The sequence below is a fragment of the Balaenoptera ricei genome, chromosome 2 (assembly GCF_028023285.1).
Source record: "Balaenoptera ricei isolate mBalRic1 chromosome 2, mBalRic1.hap2, whole genome shotgun sequence".
Taxonomy (NCBI): domain Eukaryota; kingdom Metazoa; phylum Chordata; class Mammalia; order Artiodactyla; family Balaenopteridae; genus Balaenoptera; species Balaenoptera ricei.
In genome coordinates this window covers 51,337,865-51,359,034 of record NC_082640.1, presented here as the reverse complement: position 1 = coordinate 51,359,034, position 21,170 = coordinate 51,337,865, and the positions used below count along the sequence as shown (strand labels likewise).

At 42.7% G+C, this 21,170-nt stretch overlaps 1 protein-coding gene across 8 annotated transcripts in view; it reads left to right on the top strand.

Annotated features, from left to right (window-relative positions):
- Positions 1–21,170, top strand: part of ADAMTS17 (ADAM metallopeptidase with thrombospondin type 1 motif 17) — a 359,201-nt gene that overhangs the window by 7,405 nt on the left and 330,626 nt on the right. For all 8 annotated transcript variants that reach the window (XM_059912613.1, XM_059912610.1, XM_059912612.1 and 5 more), the window contains exon 3: positions 5,285–5,438. In XM_059912613.1, coding sequence (XP_059768596.1) covers positions 5,285–5,438 — 154 coding nt within the window. The remainder of the gene's footprint in view (positions 1–5,284; positions 5,439–21,170) is intronic.

Below are 21,170 nucleotides of genomic sequence, written 5' to 3'. Positions count from 1 at the left end.
ATAACGCTCTCTTAAAGCAGCACAGAAACCCTTCAAAGCCAGCTTCCAGAACAAAGAGAATTGAAAGGGAACCACTCAGAACTGTCATAATATCAGGTTATACCTGATACACTTTATTTGACCCAAACTTCTTTAGTAGGATACCAAATTTTAGAAGATTTAAGATTTCTCTTCTAAGAGCACCATTTCATTGAGGATTGTTGTCTGCTTTAAAACCAAGTGGCCTCAGGGCTTCCAGTCCTGTCTGCCGTAGGCATCTAGTTCCCCACAGTTCTCTTCAGATGGAGTTTGCAGCTCTCTTGCATCTAATGCAACCTGAGGCTTTTCCTCGCTGCCATCTGTGGAACAGGGAGGCCTTGGAAGAGCATTTCCCTGTGTCTCACTTCTCAGCATAGATGGTGACCAGAGGAATAATGCAAACCCAAGCAACCCTGCTTAGCTCTTGGGGCTACAGTGCAGCAATGTACTAGAAGCCAGGGCAGAGCTCCACAGTCAGAGGAAGGCCCAGGTTGGTGCAGGTAGTCTGCATCCAGGGTACTTACACGTGCTGGAATCAAGCATCTCTGGCACCCAGTTAAAAGCTAGGGAAGTGGTTCTTGACCCTGGCTGCACGTGGAAATCTCCTGGTGAGCTTTAAAAAAATAGCAGTGCCTGAGTTTCACCGCAAGGGATTCTAATTCACATGGCCTGGAGTGGGGCCTGGGCCTGAGTTTTCAAAGCTTGCCAAGTGACTGCAGTGTGCAGCCAGGGACGAGGACCTCTGAGCAAGGGGGACTGCGGGAAGGCCATGCTAGTGCCTTCTATTCCAAGCTGGTCCAGTCCAGTTCATTCCATTCCATTCGAATCCATTCCATTACAGTCCAGTTCACTCACATTTTCTTGAGTAACTGTTATGTGGCAGACGTTGGAAAAATAAGAAGGCATAATTCCGATCCTGCCTCAAAGGAACAAACTACTTTTTAGGTTGTGACAGATGCCCCATAACACAGGGGGTAGTGGGCTGGGACATAGAGTGCCAGGGAAGGGGGATTTTTTTTTTTTTACCGGGGAGAGGGAAGGGAGAAGGAAGGTCAGGGAAAGATCAAGAGGGCTGAAAAATTTTTATCCTGGGCTGAGATTGTGTGTGTGTGTGTGTGTGTGTGTGTGTGTGTGTGTGGCACGGGGGGAGGGGGAGGTGGTGACAAGCGGCACTTTTCAACAGAACGTTTTATCACTGTGATGACCCGGTGAGTATTAGCGAGGCTTCAGGGTGCCTAGTGACAGCACTTGGAGGGGGCAGGGGCAAGTTCCTTCCTTGTGGTGGCTCCTGAGGGGGAGGGCTGTGCCCTGCCCCCTCCCCCCAGGTGCTAGTCTTGGCCACAGGCCAGCTTGAAAGTCAGTTCCCAAGAGGGCAAGTGGCTGCCAGGTAGAGTATAGGCCATTAGTCCATGTGTCTGTCTCTCACCAGCATTGCCATTCTCTTTCCTGAATGGATGGAAACCAGCATGTGGGTTCCTCCAAAAAAGACCTTCTAAAGCAAAACCTCCCCCAAGGGGCTGGACCATGCTTGTGTGTGTGCATGTATGTACCTGTAGGCTTTCTCACCAAGGTGAGATTCTCCCTATATTGTGTCACATTAGAACTACTGGCTAACTGGCCTTTACCCTGCGACTTGTATGCTAGGCTGAGTGAATGATAACTGGCTTTGAAAGTGCTAGACTCGAGGGGGCCTTTAACCTCCCAGAGCCTGAGCATTTCAGGAAGACTCTGGCCCCTGTCAGGGTTGAGCGTGTCCCCCAGGGAGCACGGCCCTCCTACAGCTTGGGGCCCATCCCATGCACTGTGCTGTATCTGCCAACTTTATTTCAACCACAGACGTTTCCACTGACGGTCATCAAGGACTTCTGCACCGAGGCTTTCTTTTTTTTTTTTAATTTACTAATTAGATTTTATTTATTTATTTATTTTAACATCTTTATTGGGGTATAATTGCTTTACAGTGGTTTGTTAGTTTCTGCTTTATAACAAAGTTAATCAGCTATATGTATACATATATCCCCATATCCCCTCCCTTCTTGCATCTCCCTCCCACCCTCCCTATCCCACCCTCCCTATCCCACCCCTCCAGGTGGACACAAAGAACCGAGCTGGTCTCCCTGTGCCATGCAGCTGCTTCCCACTGCTATCTATTTTACATTTGGTAGTATATATATGTCAGTGTTACTCTTTCACTTCGTCCCAGCTTACCCTTCCCCCTCCCTTTGTCCGCAAGTCCATTCTCTACATCTGTGTCTTTTTTTAAATTAATTTATTTATGTATTTATTTTTGGCTGTGTTGGGTTTTCGTTGCTGTGCGTGGGCTTTCTCTAGTTGCGGCAAGCGGGGGCTACTCTTTGTTGTGATGCGCTGGCTTCTTATTGCAGGGGCTTCTCGTTGTGGAGCATGGGTTCTAGGTGCATGGGCTTCAGTAGTTGTGGCACATGGGCTCAGTAGTTGTGGCTCATGGGCTCTAGAGCACAGGCTCAGTAGTTGTGGTGCATGGGCTTAGTTGCTTCGCGGCATGTGGGATCTTCCCGGACCAGGGCTCGAACCCATGTCCCCTGCATTGGCAGGCGGATTCTTAACCACTGCGCCATCAGGGAAGCCCCTACGTCTGTGTCTTTATTCCTGTCCTGCCCCTATGTTCATCAGAACCGTTTTTTTTTAAGATTGCATATATATGTGTTAGTATATGGTATTTGTTTTTCTCTTTCTGACTTACTTCACTATGTATGACAGACTCTAGGTCCATCCACCTCACTACAAATCACTCAGTTTCGTTTCTTTTTATGGCTGAGTAATATTCCATTGTATATATGTGCCACATCTTCTTTATCCATTCATCTGTCGTTGGACACTTAGGCTGCTTCCATGTCCTGGCTATTGTAAATAGAGCTGCAGTGAACATTATGGTACATGACTCTTTTTGAATTATGGTTTTCTCAGGGTATATGCCCAGTAGTGGGATTGCTGGGTCATATGGTATTTCTATTTTTAGTTTTTTAAGGACCCTCCATACTGTTTTCCATAGTGGCTGTATCAACTTACATTCCCACCAACAGTGCAGGAGGGTTCCACTGAGGCTTTCTATACACACAGCTCTGGTGGATCTGCACAGCCTCCCACAGCCACTCTCTGCCTCCGCTTCTTCCATCTCCCCAAACTATCATAGTGAACAAACTCAAGTTTTAACTTCAAAGGAGAGGGGAGAAAGCCGTGCTTCCCGGCAGGTCATGCAGTGCCACTTTAAGACAGTTTTATTTGGGCAGTAAAATCTCTGAGTTGTTCTTGGCAGAAGTTCTAATGAAATAGAAACCTTGAAATCTGCTTACAGCAGTTAAGTACCGTCTCAACCCCTGTTTTGGGGACTAAATGTTGTAGGCGGTCTTATTAGTGGATCTGATTTATTTTCAGAGGACTGGTATTGATGCATCCTTTCAGAAGGTAGAGGAGTCTATATCATTTGGTTTGAGTGAGCTCTCTACCTGAGACCTGAGGAATTGCTGAGCTGTGGTGGAGAGCAGTGCTTCTCAAAGCCTGGTCCTCGGGCACGCAGCATCAGTATCACCTGGGGACTTGTTAGAAATGAATGTTCTTGGTGAGTATTCATGACCTCCAGGTGATTTTGATGCACACTAGAGTTTGAGAACTACTGCTTTTAGAAAGTAGTGTTGGGGCTTCCCTGGTGGTCCAGTGGCTAAGACTCCTCATTCCCAATGCAGGGTACCTAGTGTTCGATCCCTGGTCAGGGAACTAGATCCCACATGCCACGACTAAGAGTTCACATGCCACAACTAAGACCCGGCATAGCCAACTAAATAAATTTCTTTTTTTTTTTAAGAAAAGAAAACAGTGTCATGGCTTTTAGAAAATAGTATTGGAGAGAGAGAGAACAAAGGATGTTCGTGACAGCCTAAGACAGATTGGCCCAATCTCCTGAATCTGTGCTAGCAAAGGTGGTCCCGACCATGAACGCAGAGCAGGGGCTGTGGACTGCAGGGCCCAGTGTGCAAACACAGATAATTCTCAGCCCTGGCCCAGTCAGGATCTTTGTGAGCAGTTTACCTTGTTTTGTTGATGTCTCAGAAGAGAAGTTAGCAGCAGGTATCCTGGGGAAGGAGGGCAAATTGTTTTAATGCTGTTAGCATTGGTTCCAAGTGAAAGGAAAAGTTCTCTGCATTGTGTATGTATTTTTAAGAATTAATATTCACTCTATTAAAACAAATTAAGAATTCCAGTCCTTAAGTTTTTCGTTCAATTTACAAGTCATGTTCTATTTATAATCTAACAAGTTTTTGAAATTCCTTTTAAGGGGCCTTTGGATAACATTTAATCCTATTTACAAATTGGTGATTAACAACGTTTAAACCTTTAAAACTGTGTGTAGAAATTTACCATATTCAATTTCATTTTCAAGTTCTTTTGTTGTCTGATTAAAAAATAAACCCTTTGCAAGTACTTAAATGATTCTAATAAATAATGAGTTAACTAGTTTTATAAACATGGGAAGTCTTAAGTTCTCTTATACATTCTGATACTGTTTATAAGCCTAATAAGATCTTTAAATTACAGGTCTAAATCATTGCTGTGCTTTAAATTAGAATCACAAATTGAATCCATTAGATACTCTGCCAAGTTCTCTTAAACACTGAAAAAAATCTACAAATCCACTATCACAAAACTATCAACACTACAGGTCTGACTCCATCCTCTCTATTTAATTCTAAATATTCCCCAGGAATAAGATATATTTTTTTCCCGTTAAGGATATAATCGTCGTTCATTCCCAGCACTTTTGGAGGTACCTCCTTAGGTGGACTTTTAGGGGATGATTTAAAAAATGGTTTTTTAAATGGGCTTTAATTAGAAATAAGTGTATAGGAGCAGGCAAACAAAGGAATCTGTTCTCCCTCCCCCCTGCTGCAGCAGGGGCCCCAATAAAGCCTTGCCTGAAAAAAATATTAAAAAAAAAAATTAACACTAAAGTAAGATATCTTTGAAAGTGAACCCAGAAAATGGGTGCTGTTGCGCCCTGTCCCCCCTCCCCCCGCCTTCTGTCACCTGACCCTCAACACAACTGCTGGGTGAGATGTTTCAAGTCATGCAAGAGCTCATTCTTGGACTCCGTAAATTGGTGCAACCTGCAAAGAAAAAGCCCAGGCATGGGAAGCAGGCCAAGCTAGGTGGCCTTTCCACCCTCTGGCTCTGGGGTCGTGGGCAAGTGTGAATGAGGATGACTGACAACTGTTTTCCTCTTTCTGGGCAGGTTGGCCTCATCCAGCTTGGGCAGGAACAGGTGCTAATCCAGCCTCTCAACAATTCCCAGGGACAAGAGCATCTGATCAGGCGCAGATGGTCCTTGACACCCAGCCCCTCTGCTGAGACCCAGATATCTGGGCAACTCTGCAAGGTCCTAACAGGTGAGTCTGCGAAATAGTGTGAATGACTCACAACACAGGCCCTTTTGGCTTTTGGTGCCATTGCACATCCCTAGACCATCCCCATTGCTGTGTCTCCAAGTGTGCTGAAATCTTGTGAGCAAGAACTTACCTTTCCCTGTATTTTGAAAGCTTTTTTTATTGCCCATAAGGCCACTTTCTTTTCATTTCTATGTGTATTAACATCAGCGTTTCATGTGTAGCAGCCCTTTGAAAAAGGCGTTTCTAGAAAGAACCCAGGATCTCTTTTGTGTAGTGTCTCAATTTTATGGATCTGGAGCAAGTTGAGGCCTGAAAAACCTCAATGGTTTATTGTTATCAAGCCCGAGGTTGGTGGCAGAGCTAGGATGAGAATTCCTTCCCTTGGCACCCTGGCCAGAGCTTGCTCTCCTTATACAGTGGTCCTCGGTCTTGTCTGCACTAATTAGAGTCACCTGGGGGACCTATGAAGCAGTGGTTCTTAAGAGTGTGGCCCCAGCAACATCAGCATCACCTGGGACTCTGTTAGAACTGCATGTTCTTTTCCCCACCCCCCCACCTCCTGAATCAGAAACCATGGCGGTGGGTCCAGGTAAATCTGATCATGCTTAAGTGTGAGAGCCACTGCTTTAAAAAATGCCATGCACTAGCCAGTCCCCCCAAATCCTGATCTAATTGGTCCGTGGTGTGACTTGGGTGTGTTTTTGAAGGTGGTTCTAATAAGCAGCTTGGGCTGAGAACCCAGGGTTCTTGTATTCTGTGCCTCTGTTTGGGCAACCTCTGGTTTATCTGTTAAGTGTTTAAGGACATTTCACCGTGCTGTGTCACTAGCAGTCTGCCTGTGAGTGTCCCTTGATGAAGATGATATCCTGCTGCTCACAGGTGTCACATCCTCCCTGGAGAGCATGGAACCCATGGCTGAACTTTGGGAGTTGTTCTTTTGTAGTTTAAAGACTTTGAATAAAAGTATAGTGTCTCAGTTTAGTATTCCAGTGACCTTGGAAGTAAATCGATTATATGACTGTCTTTTAGAACAGCTTTGTTATGTATAAGCGAGCCCTGCAGCTTAGCTCCGCTGGTGCATGCAGTCCTGACCCTATCCACATAGTCACCCTCCTTAGCCTAGTCTGCATTCAGCAGGGAGGTATTAGAGGTGATTTTGCTGGATCAGGGTCATCTCTGCAACTCCAGGAGAAAGAATGCCACCATACATTAGGGTTTTGCTGTGTTCCTTCCTGCACCCTTACAAAAACAGGAAAGAGAGGTCTCAGCAAAAAATTACTTGTAACTAAAAGTTACCCCTTAATAGGAAGCAGGGGTTTTGGTAAGTCCGATGATTGGTTGTGTATTTGGGCTTGATGTTGGTGTGTTATTTTAAACGTTAGCCAGCTGACCCTATCTGGGTCAATCGGTGGATTGTTTTCTCTCTCTCCTCTCAAAGTAAATGACTAGTGGTCATTCTAAATCTTTGTGCATTTTCTGCAGCTGATCTGACCATATTGTTTCAGAGGCAGGGGGATGACTCTAAGGCAGAGGTTCTCAGCCCTGGCTGTCCATTGGCATCAGCTGGGGAACTTTAACAACTAGTCACACCCAGCTCCTGCCCCCAGAGAGCCGCTTTTATTGGTCTGGGGTGCAGCCTGGGCATCTAGCGATTTGAAACCTCTCCAGGTGGTTCTAACGTTCAGCTGGTGCTGAGAACTGCTGTGCTAAGTTTCAGACGTGATTAATAGCACCTGTGGGCCATCGGAAGTGGGTTTTCTCAGGTGAGAACCACCAAGCAGGGCCACACAGTGAAACCCAAGGACAAATATGTTTTATTCTTACTTTCCCTTTGCTCCAGCCAGTGCTCGTCAGCTGCTAGTCAGTGACCAGAAACCCCGGGCGCCTGTGGATGATATCATGGAATATTTGTCTAATTACCAGCTGCCATCCTCTTTAGGGGTGTGATAGCAAGGATTGCTGACAAAATGATAAATTGTGTTTGTGTTTGCATTTTTGTCCCTAAGGCTAGTTTGGAGGCACTCTTCTGAGAGACTGTTTTGCCTTTAGCGAAGGAAATAAAATGAACAAAACCAGGGGGTTTATTCCCAGCCCCCAGATCTCACATCAGCACGCTCTGCCATGCAGGAGCAACATGTATGTTTAAGGTGGTGCCAACTCAAGCTCTGTTCTGGGCAGGAACACAGACATAGGAGAAAGGTATAGACTTTGCTTCTGGTCCTTCTTGCTTTGTGTGAAATAGTAAACTTTGTTGCTGTGTTGGGAAAGACAACAGGCCTTCTAAGAGGCTTAGCTAATAAGCAGTCAATTAGGCCCTATCTAGTTTGGATTAACTTTCAAACATTGGGGGTTTAGAAACTGGGAAAATTAATTTACTGGGACTCCAGCAAAATACATTCTTGAAGTTTCCTGGAAAGATTAATCAGATTAATCCACGATTTCCCATGGGAACATGTTCTTTATGGCTGAGCATGGCAGCCATAGGTGTAATTGTGCCTTGTCATTGATCTGTGTTATTCCACCTTGGACATGGCCTTGGGGTAGCCAGCTGGCTCACGCAGGTGAGGAGCAGTCTGATAACTCTTTCTCCTCCATGAAGCACTCAATTTACCTGCGAGCTGAGTCTGGGTAAGCTGCCATGTTGTCTTGGGGGATAGAGGGACTGACACAGGAAAGGCCACCTGGGAGGAATCACAGCCTTCTCTTTGGTACTATAGAGGTTGCATTTCTAGCAGTCTTCGGGGCTTCCAGAGAGGGGACAGATGGATCCTATTTCCTTTACAGCTTCTTACTCTAGGACCTTATAAATTAATTTAAAAAATATCACTCCAGCTTGGAACTTCGGATGAAAATATGGAGGCTGTGAGCCTTTTTTCTTTTTCTTTTTTAAAAATTATTTATTTAATTTGGTGAGCATGAGTTTTTGAAGATATTTTTGGCTGTTCTCAAACACTAAAATGGTACTTTGGATATTTTGAAATGTTTCTTGATTTTGTTTTTTAATATTTTATTTATTTATTTTGGCTGTGCTGAGTCTTCGCTGAGGCATGCCGACGCTTAGTTGCGGCATGCGGACTTCTTAGTTGCGGCATGCATGTGGGATCTAGTTCCCCACCAGGGATCGAACCCGGGACCCCTGCATTGGGAGCGCAGAGTCTTACCCACTGGACTGCCAGGGAAGTCCCTGTTTCTTGATTTTTTGAGTGGTTATTTTGACTTCAAAACTTCTTGTCTGCCTGCTATGCTTATTTTAATTTCTCCATTCAGATTCAGTTTAGAATCTTCCCACTAGCATTTTCGTGGTTTTTAGTAACAATTTGAATCTCTTCTCATCCACTATGGTAGATGTAACATGTGGATGGTTGAAGTAGATTGTAAAATAATGAAACTAGTTTCCTATGAGGAACTGTCAAAGTAGGAATCCTGCAACGTTTTGCATGGTGGTGGGCTCTTTAGAACGCAAATACACCGATGCCATTCAGCAGTGGTGCCTGTGAAGTCACTGATGTTTTCTTTATAGTTTGTTTTGTTACGATTGTTTTAAAAAACAGTGCAGTAATTTTATAGTATTTTTTCATTAATTTATAGCATTCTGAAGTTAATTTTAGTGAGTAGAGGATACCATAACGATTCAGAAATTGTGTATTGCCAATTTATGCAAGAATTTGCATGTGTAATAATATCTGTATGTACTCTGTAATAAATAAATGGTTGGGACTTGTGTTTTGTGTCACTTAAGATTCATTTGGTTGGAAATGACAGAAATCAAACTGGCTTCAATACTAATGACATCACTGCCATGGGCTCCTGGAGCTGAGGAGCAGAGCAGGAGGTTGGACCTCAGGTCAGCCTTGGCCACAGCAGTTCTGTATCTGACAGCTTTGTCCTCAGCTGGCTTCTCTTCTGGTGATAAAGAGGCAACTGGGCTGAGGAGATAAACTCTTCTGTTTAATCAGGGTTGACTTGGATCATGACGTGAGTTCCTTTCAGTTCACCACTGGTTTCAAGCGTCTTGAGGCAAGAGTAGAAGAGCTTAGCTCAGTCCCCACATGACTATGGAGATGTCACTCTGCCTTCCATCCTTGTCCTGACTTCCTGAAAGTCAGGTAAAAGTCTGGTAGAATAGATTCAGGACACCTCTAATCCAGATAGAATCCATCATTCCAGCCCATGTGGTTGATAAGACTGGCTGGTTCCTTCCAACTTCACAGGGTCCTCATCAGATGCTAATTAACTCCTCCTCCCACCTGTGCCTGGGATAAACATGGCTACTGGTTTTTGCTCATTAGGAAGGGCTCAATCCCTCTGAAATTTAGTTCCTCTAAACTTCTTTGAGACCTTAGCTCTCCAGTGGGTAAAGCAAAATATGATTTCGTTGTTTATCCAGTGTTTTTTGTTGTTTCAGTGGTGGTGATGGTCTTCCATGTTTTTCTGCATCTTAAGTGGAAGAAGAACCCAAAGGAAATGGAATTAAATTTGTACTTTGAGTTTTTTCATGTTAATATTTTAAGTATGTATTCACATATGAAAATATTAAATCCAAAAAGAGACACCAATATTTTAAGAATTATTATTCCTGGAGAAAGAGACAGAAGAATGATGGTAGAGACCCAACTCTGTCTCCCTTGCGTGTGACCCCAGAAGTGTCCCTTGGCATCTCTGTGCCTCTGTATTAGTTTGCTGGGGCTGCTGGAACAAACTACCACAGACCTGGCAGCTTGAACAACAGGCATTCACTTCCTCACAGTTTTGGAGTCTAGAAGTCTGAGATCACTGTGTGGGCAGGGTTGGTTTCTTCTGAGGCCTCTCTCCTTAGCTTGTAGACGGCAGTCTTCTTCCTTTGTCCTCTTATGGTCTCATGGTCTATGCACGTCTGTGTCCTAATCTCCTCTTCTTTTAAGAATGTCAGTTATATTGGATTAGAGCCCACCCTAATGATCCCAATTTCACTTAATTACCTCTTTAAAGCCCCTATCTGCAAACTCGGTCATATTCGAAGGTACTGAGGATTAAAGTACACAGTTCAGCCCACAATGGCCTGTGTTTTCTCATCTGTAACATTGATATGATGCAGGTCTTGTCTGCTTCTCAGGGTTATTGCTGAAGAACACAGAGGTGAGAGGGTGATGGTACTGCTTCCAGCCACATTGGTGGGGGGAATGTTCATAAGAACACTTACAAATGCCTAAGAGGCAACAAACAAACTTAGAGGAAATTAGAAATGGGCTGTATAAAGGGACCCTTTCTATAAGAATAGATATCATAGTTGGCTGGTCATCATCTATTCACAGTTTTTTCTTGATAAATAGGAAAGGAGCTGTGTAGACTCAGGCAACTTTAGAAAGGACTGGGCCACTGAACTTCAGTTTCATCATCTACACCTGACTAATACCATCTACCTCTTGGGAGTTTTGTGAGTTTTAAATGAGATAATGCATACTTGGCACTTAGCAACTAACAAATATTAGTTGCAGCTGCTGTGGTTATAATTATGATTTGTATCCCCATTCTTTAATATCAGAGGACCACTTCAGTGCCCTTGTTCTGTATTAAGTGGGAAAGAAAGAGAAACTCTGTGAGAGCACTGAGTGAAAGCTAAAGGTTCTCATTATTATTCTTGAATCTGTCATTCTTGCCTCTTGAGAAAATCTGTAATGCAATCAGGGAATCTTAGTGTTTCCAGACTGGAAGTTACCCTTAAAGGTCATATGCTCTCATTTTTGTTTATTCAGTCATCAAGTATTCATTGACCCTCTAGACAATGAACGTACTGTGGTGGGCGTGACACAGCATGGTCCCTGCCTCCAGGAAGCTCATAAGGGAGGTAGAAGTAAACAAAGGTAGCAGGTATAAATTATTTTTGTAAAATATTTAAAACGGGGAAAAAAAGCACAAAACAAAAACTGAAGGCCCACATACCCAGTATTCAGACTTAACCCATGTTAGGATCTGGTCACATCTGCTTTGGAACATCTTTTTCTTGAGAGAAACTAACATTTATGGATATGAGTGAGTATCCTTCCACCCCACCCCTTATCATCCCTCTAGCTTACTGTCCAGAAGAAACCACCATCCTGAGGTTGGTGTGAATCCTTCCTATCCATGTTTTTTTAAACTATTATGGCATTTGTGATATATAGTCATAAACTGCATGTTGTGTTGTTTTGTATGTTTTAACATTTACATAAGTGGCTTCGTACTGTGCAGTTTGCTTTTATCACTTACAATAACGTTTTTTAGGTTTATCCATGTTCCTTTTTTTTTTAACATTCTCTAGATTTAATCAGGTTGCTTTTTTCCTAACTTTTTCAGAATACTTAGCTCATTAAACTTTACTCTTTCTTAATTTTTAATGTATATATTTGAGGCTATACATTTTCCTACAAGCATACTTTTAACTGCATACAAATTTTGATATGTAATATTTCCAGTATCCAGTTCTAAGTATTCTCCAAGTTCCATAATAGTTTTTTCCTAGAGGGGCAGTACAGTGTAGGTACTTAAGAATTTACAGATATGCCTACTGGGTTTGTATATATTTATTTATTTATATTTTTGGCTGTGTTGGGTCTTCGTTGCTGGATATGGGCTTCCTTTAGTTGTGGCGAGCAGGGACTACTCTTCGATGCGGTGCACAGGCTTCTCGTTGCAGTGGCTTCTCTTGTTACGGAGCACAGGCTCTAGGCACACGGGCTTCAGTAGTTGTGGTGGGCTCAGTAGTTGTGGCTTGCCAGCTCTAGAGCGCAGGCTCAGTAGTTGTGGTGCATGGGCTTAGTTGCTCCACGGCATGTGGGATCTTCCCGGATCAAGGCTCGAACCCATGTCCCCTGCATTGGCAGGCGGATTCTTAAGCACTGCGCCACCAGGGAAGTCCCTGGCCTACTGGGTTGGAATTCCTGCCTCCACCACTTACTGGCTTGAATGACCTTGAGTAATTTATTTAATCTTTTTGTGCCTAAATTTCTTTATTTGTAAAAATGGTGATAATAATTGCATGTGCTTTATAGAATTATTAAGATGATTAGATAAGTTAATATATAATGTACTTACAACGTTTGGCACAAAGTATTCTCTATTATTATCTATTATCATTGCAGCTTTACATTTATAAATTTTTATCATGTGTTTTTGCCATTGTTCAAAAATGATTTATAGTTCTCTGTTTAGCGGTTAAAGAATGTGGCCCGTATCAACTTTTCCATCTGGTTCTTTTTTTATAGTTTCAGGATCTCTGCTGAGATTTCCTATATTTTCATTCATCAAGAGCATATTTTCCTTTAAGTCCTTAGGCATGGTGGTAATAATTGCTTTAAAATTCTTGTCTGCTCTTCTAACAGCTGGGTCGTCATGGGATTTTTTTTCTCCATTTATTGTCTTTTCTCTTGCAAATGGGTCACATTGTCCTAGTTATTCATATGTCAATATGAATAACATATGGAATGTGTTCTGGATGTAAATGTAATATTTTGAAGTGGATTTTATTCCTCTGGAGTATTTTAGCTGACAGTTAATTTTCTTGGACTCAAACTGGAAAATTTGTCTCTCAGGCAGCATCTCAAATCTCAGTTCTGTTCTTTTATCCTTAGCTAGAGTCTGTTCCACGTAGGGATCGTTTAGAGAGTTTGCTATAGTTGATATACAGAATTTTGGGCTTCCCCTTCTTGGAGCTCTCCTTTCTAATATGCCCCCACTTAGTTTCTAGTCACTTTTGTGCTCTGAACTCTGTCCTTTGGTTCTTTAGGCCTGAGGATTGTGGGCATTCTCTTGGAGTATAAGCTACCCTATAGCACTGACCAGGCCTGCCTTCAGTCCCCTGTGCTGTTCTGTTCTTCCAAGCTTTGACTCCCCACCAACATCTTCCTGCATTGGCTTACTTTCCAGTAATCCAGTCAGTGGATTTTTGTATTTTGTTTAAGTTTACAGTTGCTCTCTACAGGAGGTTTAGGTCTGTTAGAAGCTTGTTGGCCATACTGCATTCCATATGATATTGATTCTTTGTTAATGGTTGAGATTTGAATTGTGGTTTAGAACATAGCTATTTTTGTTTTAATAAATGTTTTATATGTAATTAAAAGAATGTGTATTCTTTAATTATTGTGAACAGCATTTTATATATGTTCATTAGTTCAAATTGTTGTGATCTCAAAATCATTCATATCCTCATTATTTTTGTCTTGCTTGACTTACTTGTTTTAATTAGAGGTATATTAAAAATCTCATAACTTATTGTAGTTTGGCATATTTCACCCTTTAATTCTATCAATTTTTGCTTTGTAGGTTATGAGGCAGTATTGTTTGTTGCATACAGGTCTAGGAGCTGTATTCCTGGTGAATTATTTCTTTTATTATCGTGTAATAGGCCATCTTTATTCCTGGTAAAGCTTTTGGCCTTCTAGCTATTTTCATCTAATATTAGTATTACCAGTAGTTTTTATTTTCCTCATTGTTTGCCTGATTTTTCTTTTTCCTTAGTTTTAATTTCAATCCTTCTCTATAATGATGTTTTATATAGTTTCTTAAAAGTAATATGTATCTGAATTTTAAAAAATGTCCAATTTAAGAACATCTGTCTTTTCATTGGCAAGGTTAGTATTTTTATATTTATGGTGTTACTGATATAATTACATGTATTTCTACCATCTTATGTTTTCCATTTACAATACCATGCTTTTTCTTTGCTTCTGTTTCTTTTTGTTGTTGTTTTCATTTCTTTCTGTTGGTTCTACCAGCTTTTCTTTATTCCCCCTTTTTTCTTCCACTGGTGTGAAAATTTTATAATCTATTCACTTTTTTTGTTGTTGTTACCCTAAAATTAAAAAAAAAAATTGTCCTAAGGAAGTCTAAAAGTATCAGGTGTCTTTCATTCATAATACAAGAGCCTTCAAATGCTTTCATTTTCCTTATTATTTTTGTTAATTTAATTATATATTTTTGTCCCCTCCCATTTAATCATCATCATTATATATTCTTACAGTTAAAATATTTAGATTTATTTATGTATTTACCAACTTATTTGCTCAGTATTATTTTTTGCAACCCATGTCTCTGTATTTAATGTCCTTCTTAAAGAACACTTTAATCAGGGTTTCTGAGTGGTTACATTATTATCTTTGTTTTTCCAAAACTGTCTTTATTTCACTGGTACTCTTACTGATGATTTAGCTGAATATAGAATTCTAGGTTGAGTCTTATCATTTCTTAACACTTTGAAGATCTTATTCCACTGTCTACTATTTTTGCTACAAAAGGTATTTCAACTTTAGATTCTGTGTAAATAGATTCTGTCTTTTCTCTGTGCAGGTTTAAAAAATGTTATTATCTTTGTGTTCTATAGTATATCTATGGTGGGTTTCCCATACTTATCCCATTTGGGACTCATTGTGATTTTTGGATGTGAGGATTCATGGCTTCTGTCAGTTCTGGAAAATGCCCAGCCTCCATCTCACTGAAGAATGCCTCTTCCCTGTTATCTGCTTATTCTTCTCCTGGGACCACTAGCTGATGTGGACCTTCCTAGTCTTTCGTCCATGTTTTGTAATTTCTTTTCATGTGTTTGGTCTCTTTATCTCTATATTCTGTATTCTGGGTAATTCTTCTCATTGGTCTCCCAGTTCACCACATTTCTGTTAAATTGGGTCTAATCTCCACTTAGTCCACCTAGTAAGTTTTTAATTTTAGTGATTATAATCTATACATCTAGAAGTTATATTTCATTCTTTTCCAATTCTCTCTGTCCTTTTTATAAGTGTCTTGTTCTTTCATTATGATTTTATTTTTCCTTTCCTTTATCACTTTGGTTATTTTTAACATAATTATTTTAAGTCTTTTCTGAATTATTCCACTTTCTGAATTTCTTGGGGTCCTGATCTTCCTGTTTGTTGTATTTGCTCACTCTCTTTTAAACTGGACCATTTTCCTATGTGGATTGTAATTTTATGCTGTGAGCTCAGTTTAGGCTGATGTGTCTCCTCCTCTCATAGCCCCCACTACCCCATCTTCTATGAGAGTGCTCTATGTTCTGGGCTACGGAAGAATCTTCACCGAGTAATTTTACATACCTTTCTGTCCGATGCCCCAGGACCTTTTCACAAGTACAAACATGATTTCTACTTTAGTGTTTTTCCTTAGGACATCTATACCTTAAGAGTGATGCATATTTGTGCGTGTGGCACAGGCTGGGGGATTTGCACTGGAGGCTCACCTACATTCCCCTGGCATTCAGAGCTCTGAACAGAGACAGTCTTCCCTGTACTTCCGTGTGCCGAGTCACGCTGGGGTCTTGGCCAGATCTCTTTATCTTGCTGTGGCAGGTAAAGCTGGCCCTTCACCTTTTAGGCTAGTATTTGGGCCTAATGTCTGCGGGCCTCTCAGAGCACTTGTCTACTATTCCAAGTACGACACTTCTCAATGTAGTGGCCATCCTTGATGATGGGGACCTTCCAGAGAGGCCGTGGCTCCTGAGGCCCAGCTCAGTGGTGCTGCCTGCCCCCACCCTGGGGACTGCAAGCATGAGGTGCCTCCCTGTGGCTCAGAGAACCCAACCAAACCCCCTGCTCCCAGGATGGAGAAGTCACCCCCTCTGCTCTTACTACTTCAGCTCCTGCCCCTCGTCTCAAGGGCACCCCTTCCCCAAATGCTATTCTTTTAGGGAGCCAAGGTTTCAGATACTGTGGCCGGAATGGCAGCTGTGCCCAGACATCTTCCACCTGTTACCAAGTCCAAGCTCTCTCTGCTCACCGCAGGACAGGCCAGTAAATCGGAGACATGTTGAGGCAAGGAATACAACTTTATTTGGACAGCCGGCAGACTGAGAAGATGGCAGACCAATGTCTTGGAAAAACCATCTTATCGGGGTCTGGATGCCACTTTCTTTTATAGCACAGAGAGGGGGAGGAGACGAGGAAGTAAAGTAAAAAAGCCTTAGGTTTTGCAGATGTTCCCTGGAATGGCCAGCCTCGGGGAGGGGATGTGCTAATTTCTTCTTTCTTGCAACCATCCATAGGTGGACAGCTGTCAGGATGCTTCCCTGAAAGGGGCAGGGTTCCCCGAGGCAGGTCATTATGTATAGACTGTATCCTTTTAGTAAACAAAAGCAGCAGAAAGCAAAGGTTAAAGTAAAAGAAGCAGATCCATCATGTAGTCACATTTGGCTCTTCCCTGTTATACACCTTGGGCCCTACAAAGTGCCCTCAGCAAAGGAATGCAAAGGCCACCTATGGCAATAGCATAAGAACAAACCACATTAATGCCTCAGTAAATCAACACACCGAGGTCACTCACTGTTTCTTTTACTGACCTCAAGTACAAGCACTGTCTCCTTGTTGTCTGAAGAAAGTACTCAATGATTTAATCTCAAATTCCATAGGATGGATCTTGAGTTCGTTCCCTTGGACCATAGGAGGCAGCTCTCATGCTCCTGGCAGTGTTTCTTGGGTGCCCTGTGGCATGTCTGGTGTGTGTCCACCACCTTATGTGGAGGATTCTGGCACAGATGTTAGCAGTTGGCTGAGCAAGGATCTCCCTGGAAAACCAGATGGTCAGGCTCACCTGCCCCCTTTGAGGCCAGGAACCCACACCCACTTCTGTGGCTGCTGGTGCTCAGGGGAGGGGGAGTACTTCTGAGATCACCAGGTAAGTGTTTCTTGGATCAGAGCCTCCTGGAATAGCCCATGGGGCATCTTTTGTAGTGTGAGCATTCAGTAATAATCATTTCTGCATTTGCTGTTGTCTTTCAGGCTTAATTCTCACAAGCTTTGAGGGCAATCTCTGATCCTGCCATTTGCTTTATATGAACCATGTGTTCATCCAAGTCTCTTTGATCTCATTTTTATTTCCTTTTAAGACAAGTGACTGAGGAAATCTTTTGGATTTTCTTTTGAGGTGATTGGATAGGTGGGGGATGTGCATTAATCACTGTTTGGGAAGAATAAAATTATTATTATTGTTATCATTGTTATTCCCTGAGGCTGTATGACTCCCTGGATTTGGACCCTGTAAAATGGACACTGCCGCCTGAGTGTCCTGGGAGTGAACACACCCTGGACCGGGCTTTGCCGGCAACGGGCAGGGTCTGACACTGCTTCCCAGGATGCACAGGTTCTTAAAGTCAGCTAATTTTCTTATTCCTTTGTTTCCTCATTTGTAAAAGAGGGCTAATACTTTTCTCAATATTTTACTTTACCGGGTTGCCGGGAGTTAAATGGGCTAATACAAATGGTTTTTCATTAAGTAGAAAGTATTATTAAAACAGAAGGTGTCATCTCTTGGGACTTCCCTGATGGCGCAGTGGATAAGACTCCACACTCCCAATACAAAGGGCCCGAATTCGATCCCTGGTCAGGGAACTAGATCCCACATGCATACCACAACAAAGAGTTCTCATGCCATAACTAAGGAGCCCACGTGCTGCAACTAAGGAGCTGGCGAGCTGCAACTAAGGAGCCCGCCTGCCACAACTAAGGAGACCGCCTGCTGCAACTAAGACCCAGTGCAACCAAATAAATATTTTTAAAAAGTTAAACAAACAAACAAACAAAAAATAAGGTGTCATCTCTATAGCAAAGGTGGGTTCCCTAAAGCCAGACCTGACATGAGGACTTGGATGCAGGTGGTTAGTTTAGGGCAGGGAGGGGGTCCCAGGAAGCAGGAGAGAGAGAGACAGGGAAGAGCAAATCCAGTGGAATCCAATGGAAAATCCAGTGGAAGGTGAGTGTGTACCAAGATTGTTGCTATGGGCAATAGGGGCTTTGTTCCTACAGCGGGAACTCTGAGAAGTGTATGGGAGGTTCCAGACCTGTCCCCAGGATGCAGACAGTGGGGAGCTGGAGTGTTATCCAGTGGCTCTTGTCTTCCCTGTGTTCTTGCATGGGCCAAGGGAGATTTTAGGGCTAAGACCCTGCAAAAAAAGAAAGGCCAGGGTCATATACTTGGGGAAGGCGTATGCATCAGGGCAGGAGGCACTACAGGGAGGGCACCAAAAGAGGATCCTGCAGGCCTCCTGGCTGGGAGACAGTGCCCAGTGTTAGGGATCCCTAACCATTTAAAAATGTTAACAGTTTAGGAAAACTTGTTACCTTCTAAAACTTCCTGTATATTCAGTTAAAAAATTCTTGCTGTGTGAAAAATAAATTGATCTATGATAATCCCTCCCTTCCCTCTTCCATCCTTTAAAAAATTTAGTCATTCAACAAAAGTAGCTCTGAGATCTCTAAAGGAGTAGATAGAGCATTGCAGGCACAGGCCTCCTGGAGGCTTGGTGAGGGCTGTCTGGAAGGGAACTCTAGCCTGGGGGGACCCACCTGTGCTCTTGTGGTGCCCTCTGGAGGCTCTACTTTCTGGGCCTATTGCTGGAGAATCAGGAAAAATTGGTAAACCAGGCCCGGGGGCAGTGTTTGAATGAATCTTTATGTAAATATTAATTTTATTCTATGCGCTCAATGACTCTGTGTGTGTGTTTTCTCTAAATTGGCTTGAGTATATTTTATTTTCAGGCAATATGGGAAGTGAGACTTTCAGGTCTCTGTATTTAAACTTGTAATATGCTCTGTTTTTCAAGGCAGTGCTTTATTCACTCGGCCAGTGTTTATTTGATGCTGACTGTGTGTCAGGGCCAGTCCTAGGCATGGGGTATCCTGCAGTGAACGAGAGATAAAATTCCCTGTTCTCATGGAGCTGACACTCCAGTGGGTGATTGCTGACACAAGGATTGAAAGCTGATTACCAGTCTCATTCTGGATGGGCCCTAGGGAAGTGGTTCCCCAGTCCCCTAATCATCCCTTCCTCCTGTGCCAACCTATGGGGAGCCCAGATTGGAAGGACTTTCTGATTCCCAGTGGGGTTTGCTGGGCTGGGTGGAGAGATGAAACAAAGAGAGTGAGAACCAAGCCTCCAGACTGACAGCTGTGACTGTGCAGCGTGAAGCAGGGGTGTCCAAACACAGGATGGGGGTGTTCTGAGTGGTACCTTGCCCCTGCATTTGGAACTGGGTGCAAGGGTGGAAGTCTCACTTCCCATATTGCCTGCCACCTGCTGGCCTCTGGTATGGCCTCCAGCATCCTCTTATAGTTCTCTGCTTTCTCTTTGCCTCTGGGACCAGATGGGCTCAGTGGGACTGGGGTGTCCCCCTCAGAAGCCAACCATGGTTCCAGCCATTGCAGCATGTTCTCGGCCGTATCTTCTGGCATCATGGAAGCATTGCCAGCAGGGTCTCTTCATTCCTGGCACGGTCCAGCTTCCCTTCCTCCCCTGCCTCCAGATGCTAACACTTTCCAAGGTGAACTTGTGGTCGCTGCTGCTTTTTTTTCTCTCTTGGGATCCTTATCTGGTTCTATCCTGGAGCAGTAATCCCCCCTCACTGTCTTCCCAGTTTGTTTTGAGACCCTTATCTTTCCGTGTTCCATCTGCACATCTCCAGTGGCCAGCAGAGATGGCTGCCTGCTCCCCATAACTTGGGGTTTCTGAACCAAATCCTTGTCTGACGATGCCCGCCTCCACCAGCCCAATACAAATGTTCTGACCCAAGTTTTTTCAGTTACCCCGACTCAAAATTACCTGTTTGCTCTCTTATCCTTGTACCCTTAACTTGAATTCCCCAATCTTTTTGTTGCCTTCTTATTTTGCTATCATTGCAAAGACCTTTGTTAGTCCCCAAATTCACCTCTTGTTAACAGTTTCCCCCACTTGCTCTGTAGTTTGCTTTCTCACTCTCTCTCCCCAGCCTTCCTCTTCATCTTCTCCCTCTCTCCCTCCCCACCTTCCTTCCAACCTCCCCAACCCTCTCCCCCTCCACACGCACTTTTTTTTCTGAAGCACTTGAGAGTAATTTGCAGATATCATAGTCCTTTATCTATAAATACAGTCATTTATATTTCCTAAGAAATCTTACTAACCATCATAAGTTTATGAAACCTAGGATATGAAACATTGACACAGCACTGTTGTCTAATGTACCATCCATATTTAAATTTTGTCAGTAGTCCCAGTAATGTCTTCTGTAGCTTTCTTTTCTTGGCCCAGAGTCCATTCTAGAATCACACGTTGCATTTAGTTGTCATGTCTCCTTGATATCCCCCAATCTGTGTCAGTTACTTAGAATTCTCCTTTATGATCATCAAATTTCTTCAAAAATACAAGTACAGTCTAGTTATTTTGTAGGAAGCCTCTACTTTTGGTTTTGTCTTCTGTTTCTTCATAAGTGGACTTAGGTAATGCATTTTTGTCAGGAATACCACAAAAGGGATGTTCTTCTCAGTGCATCTTATCAGGAGGCACGTGCTGCCAGTTTGTCTACTGGGGATGTCAACTTTCATTACTTGGTTCAGGTTGTAATCACTGTTTAATCTACTGTAAAGTCATTATTTCCCTGTATGTAATTAGTGAGTTATTTGTGGGATGTTTTGAGTATATATAAATATCCTGTTCTTCATTAAACTTTCACTCACTAATTTTAGCATCTCTTGATTCTCGGCAGACTCAATTTTTATTGTGATGGTTTCAAAATGGTGCATTTCTAACTCCATTACTTCCTTCACATTTTTAATTGGTGCTCTCCTGCAAGGAGAGCTTTCTCTTTTTCCCCATTTATTTATTTATATCTGTGTGGACTTGGAGATTCTTATTTTACTCCATGTATACTAATTTATTTATTTATTTCTTTTGATGCTCAAGTGGTCTCAGATTTGGCCTTTGAGATAGAAATTTTTTAAATTAGATACAGGTATTAGATTTTCTAAA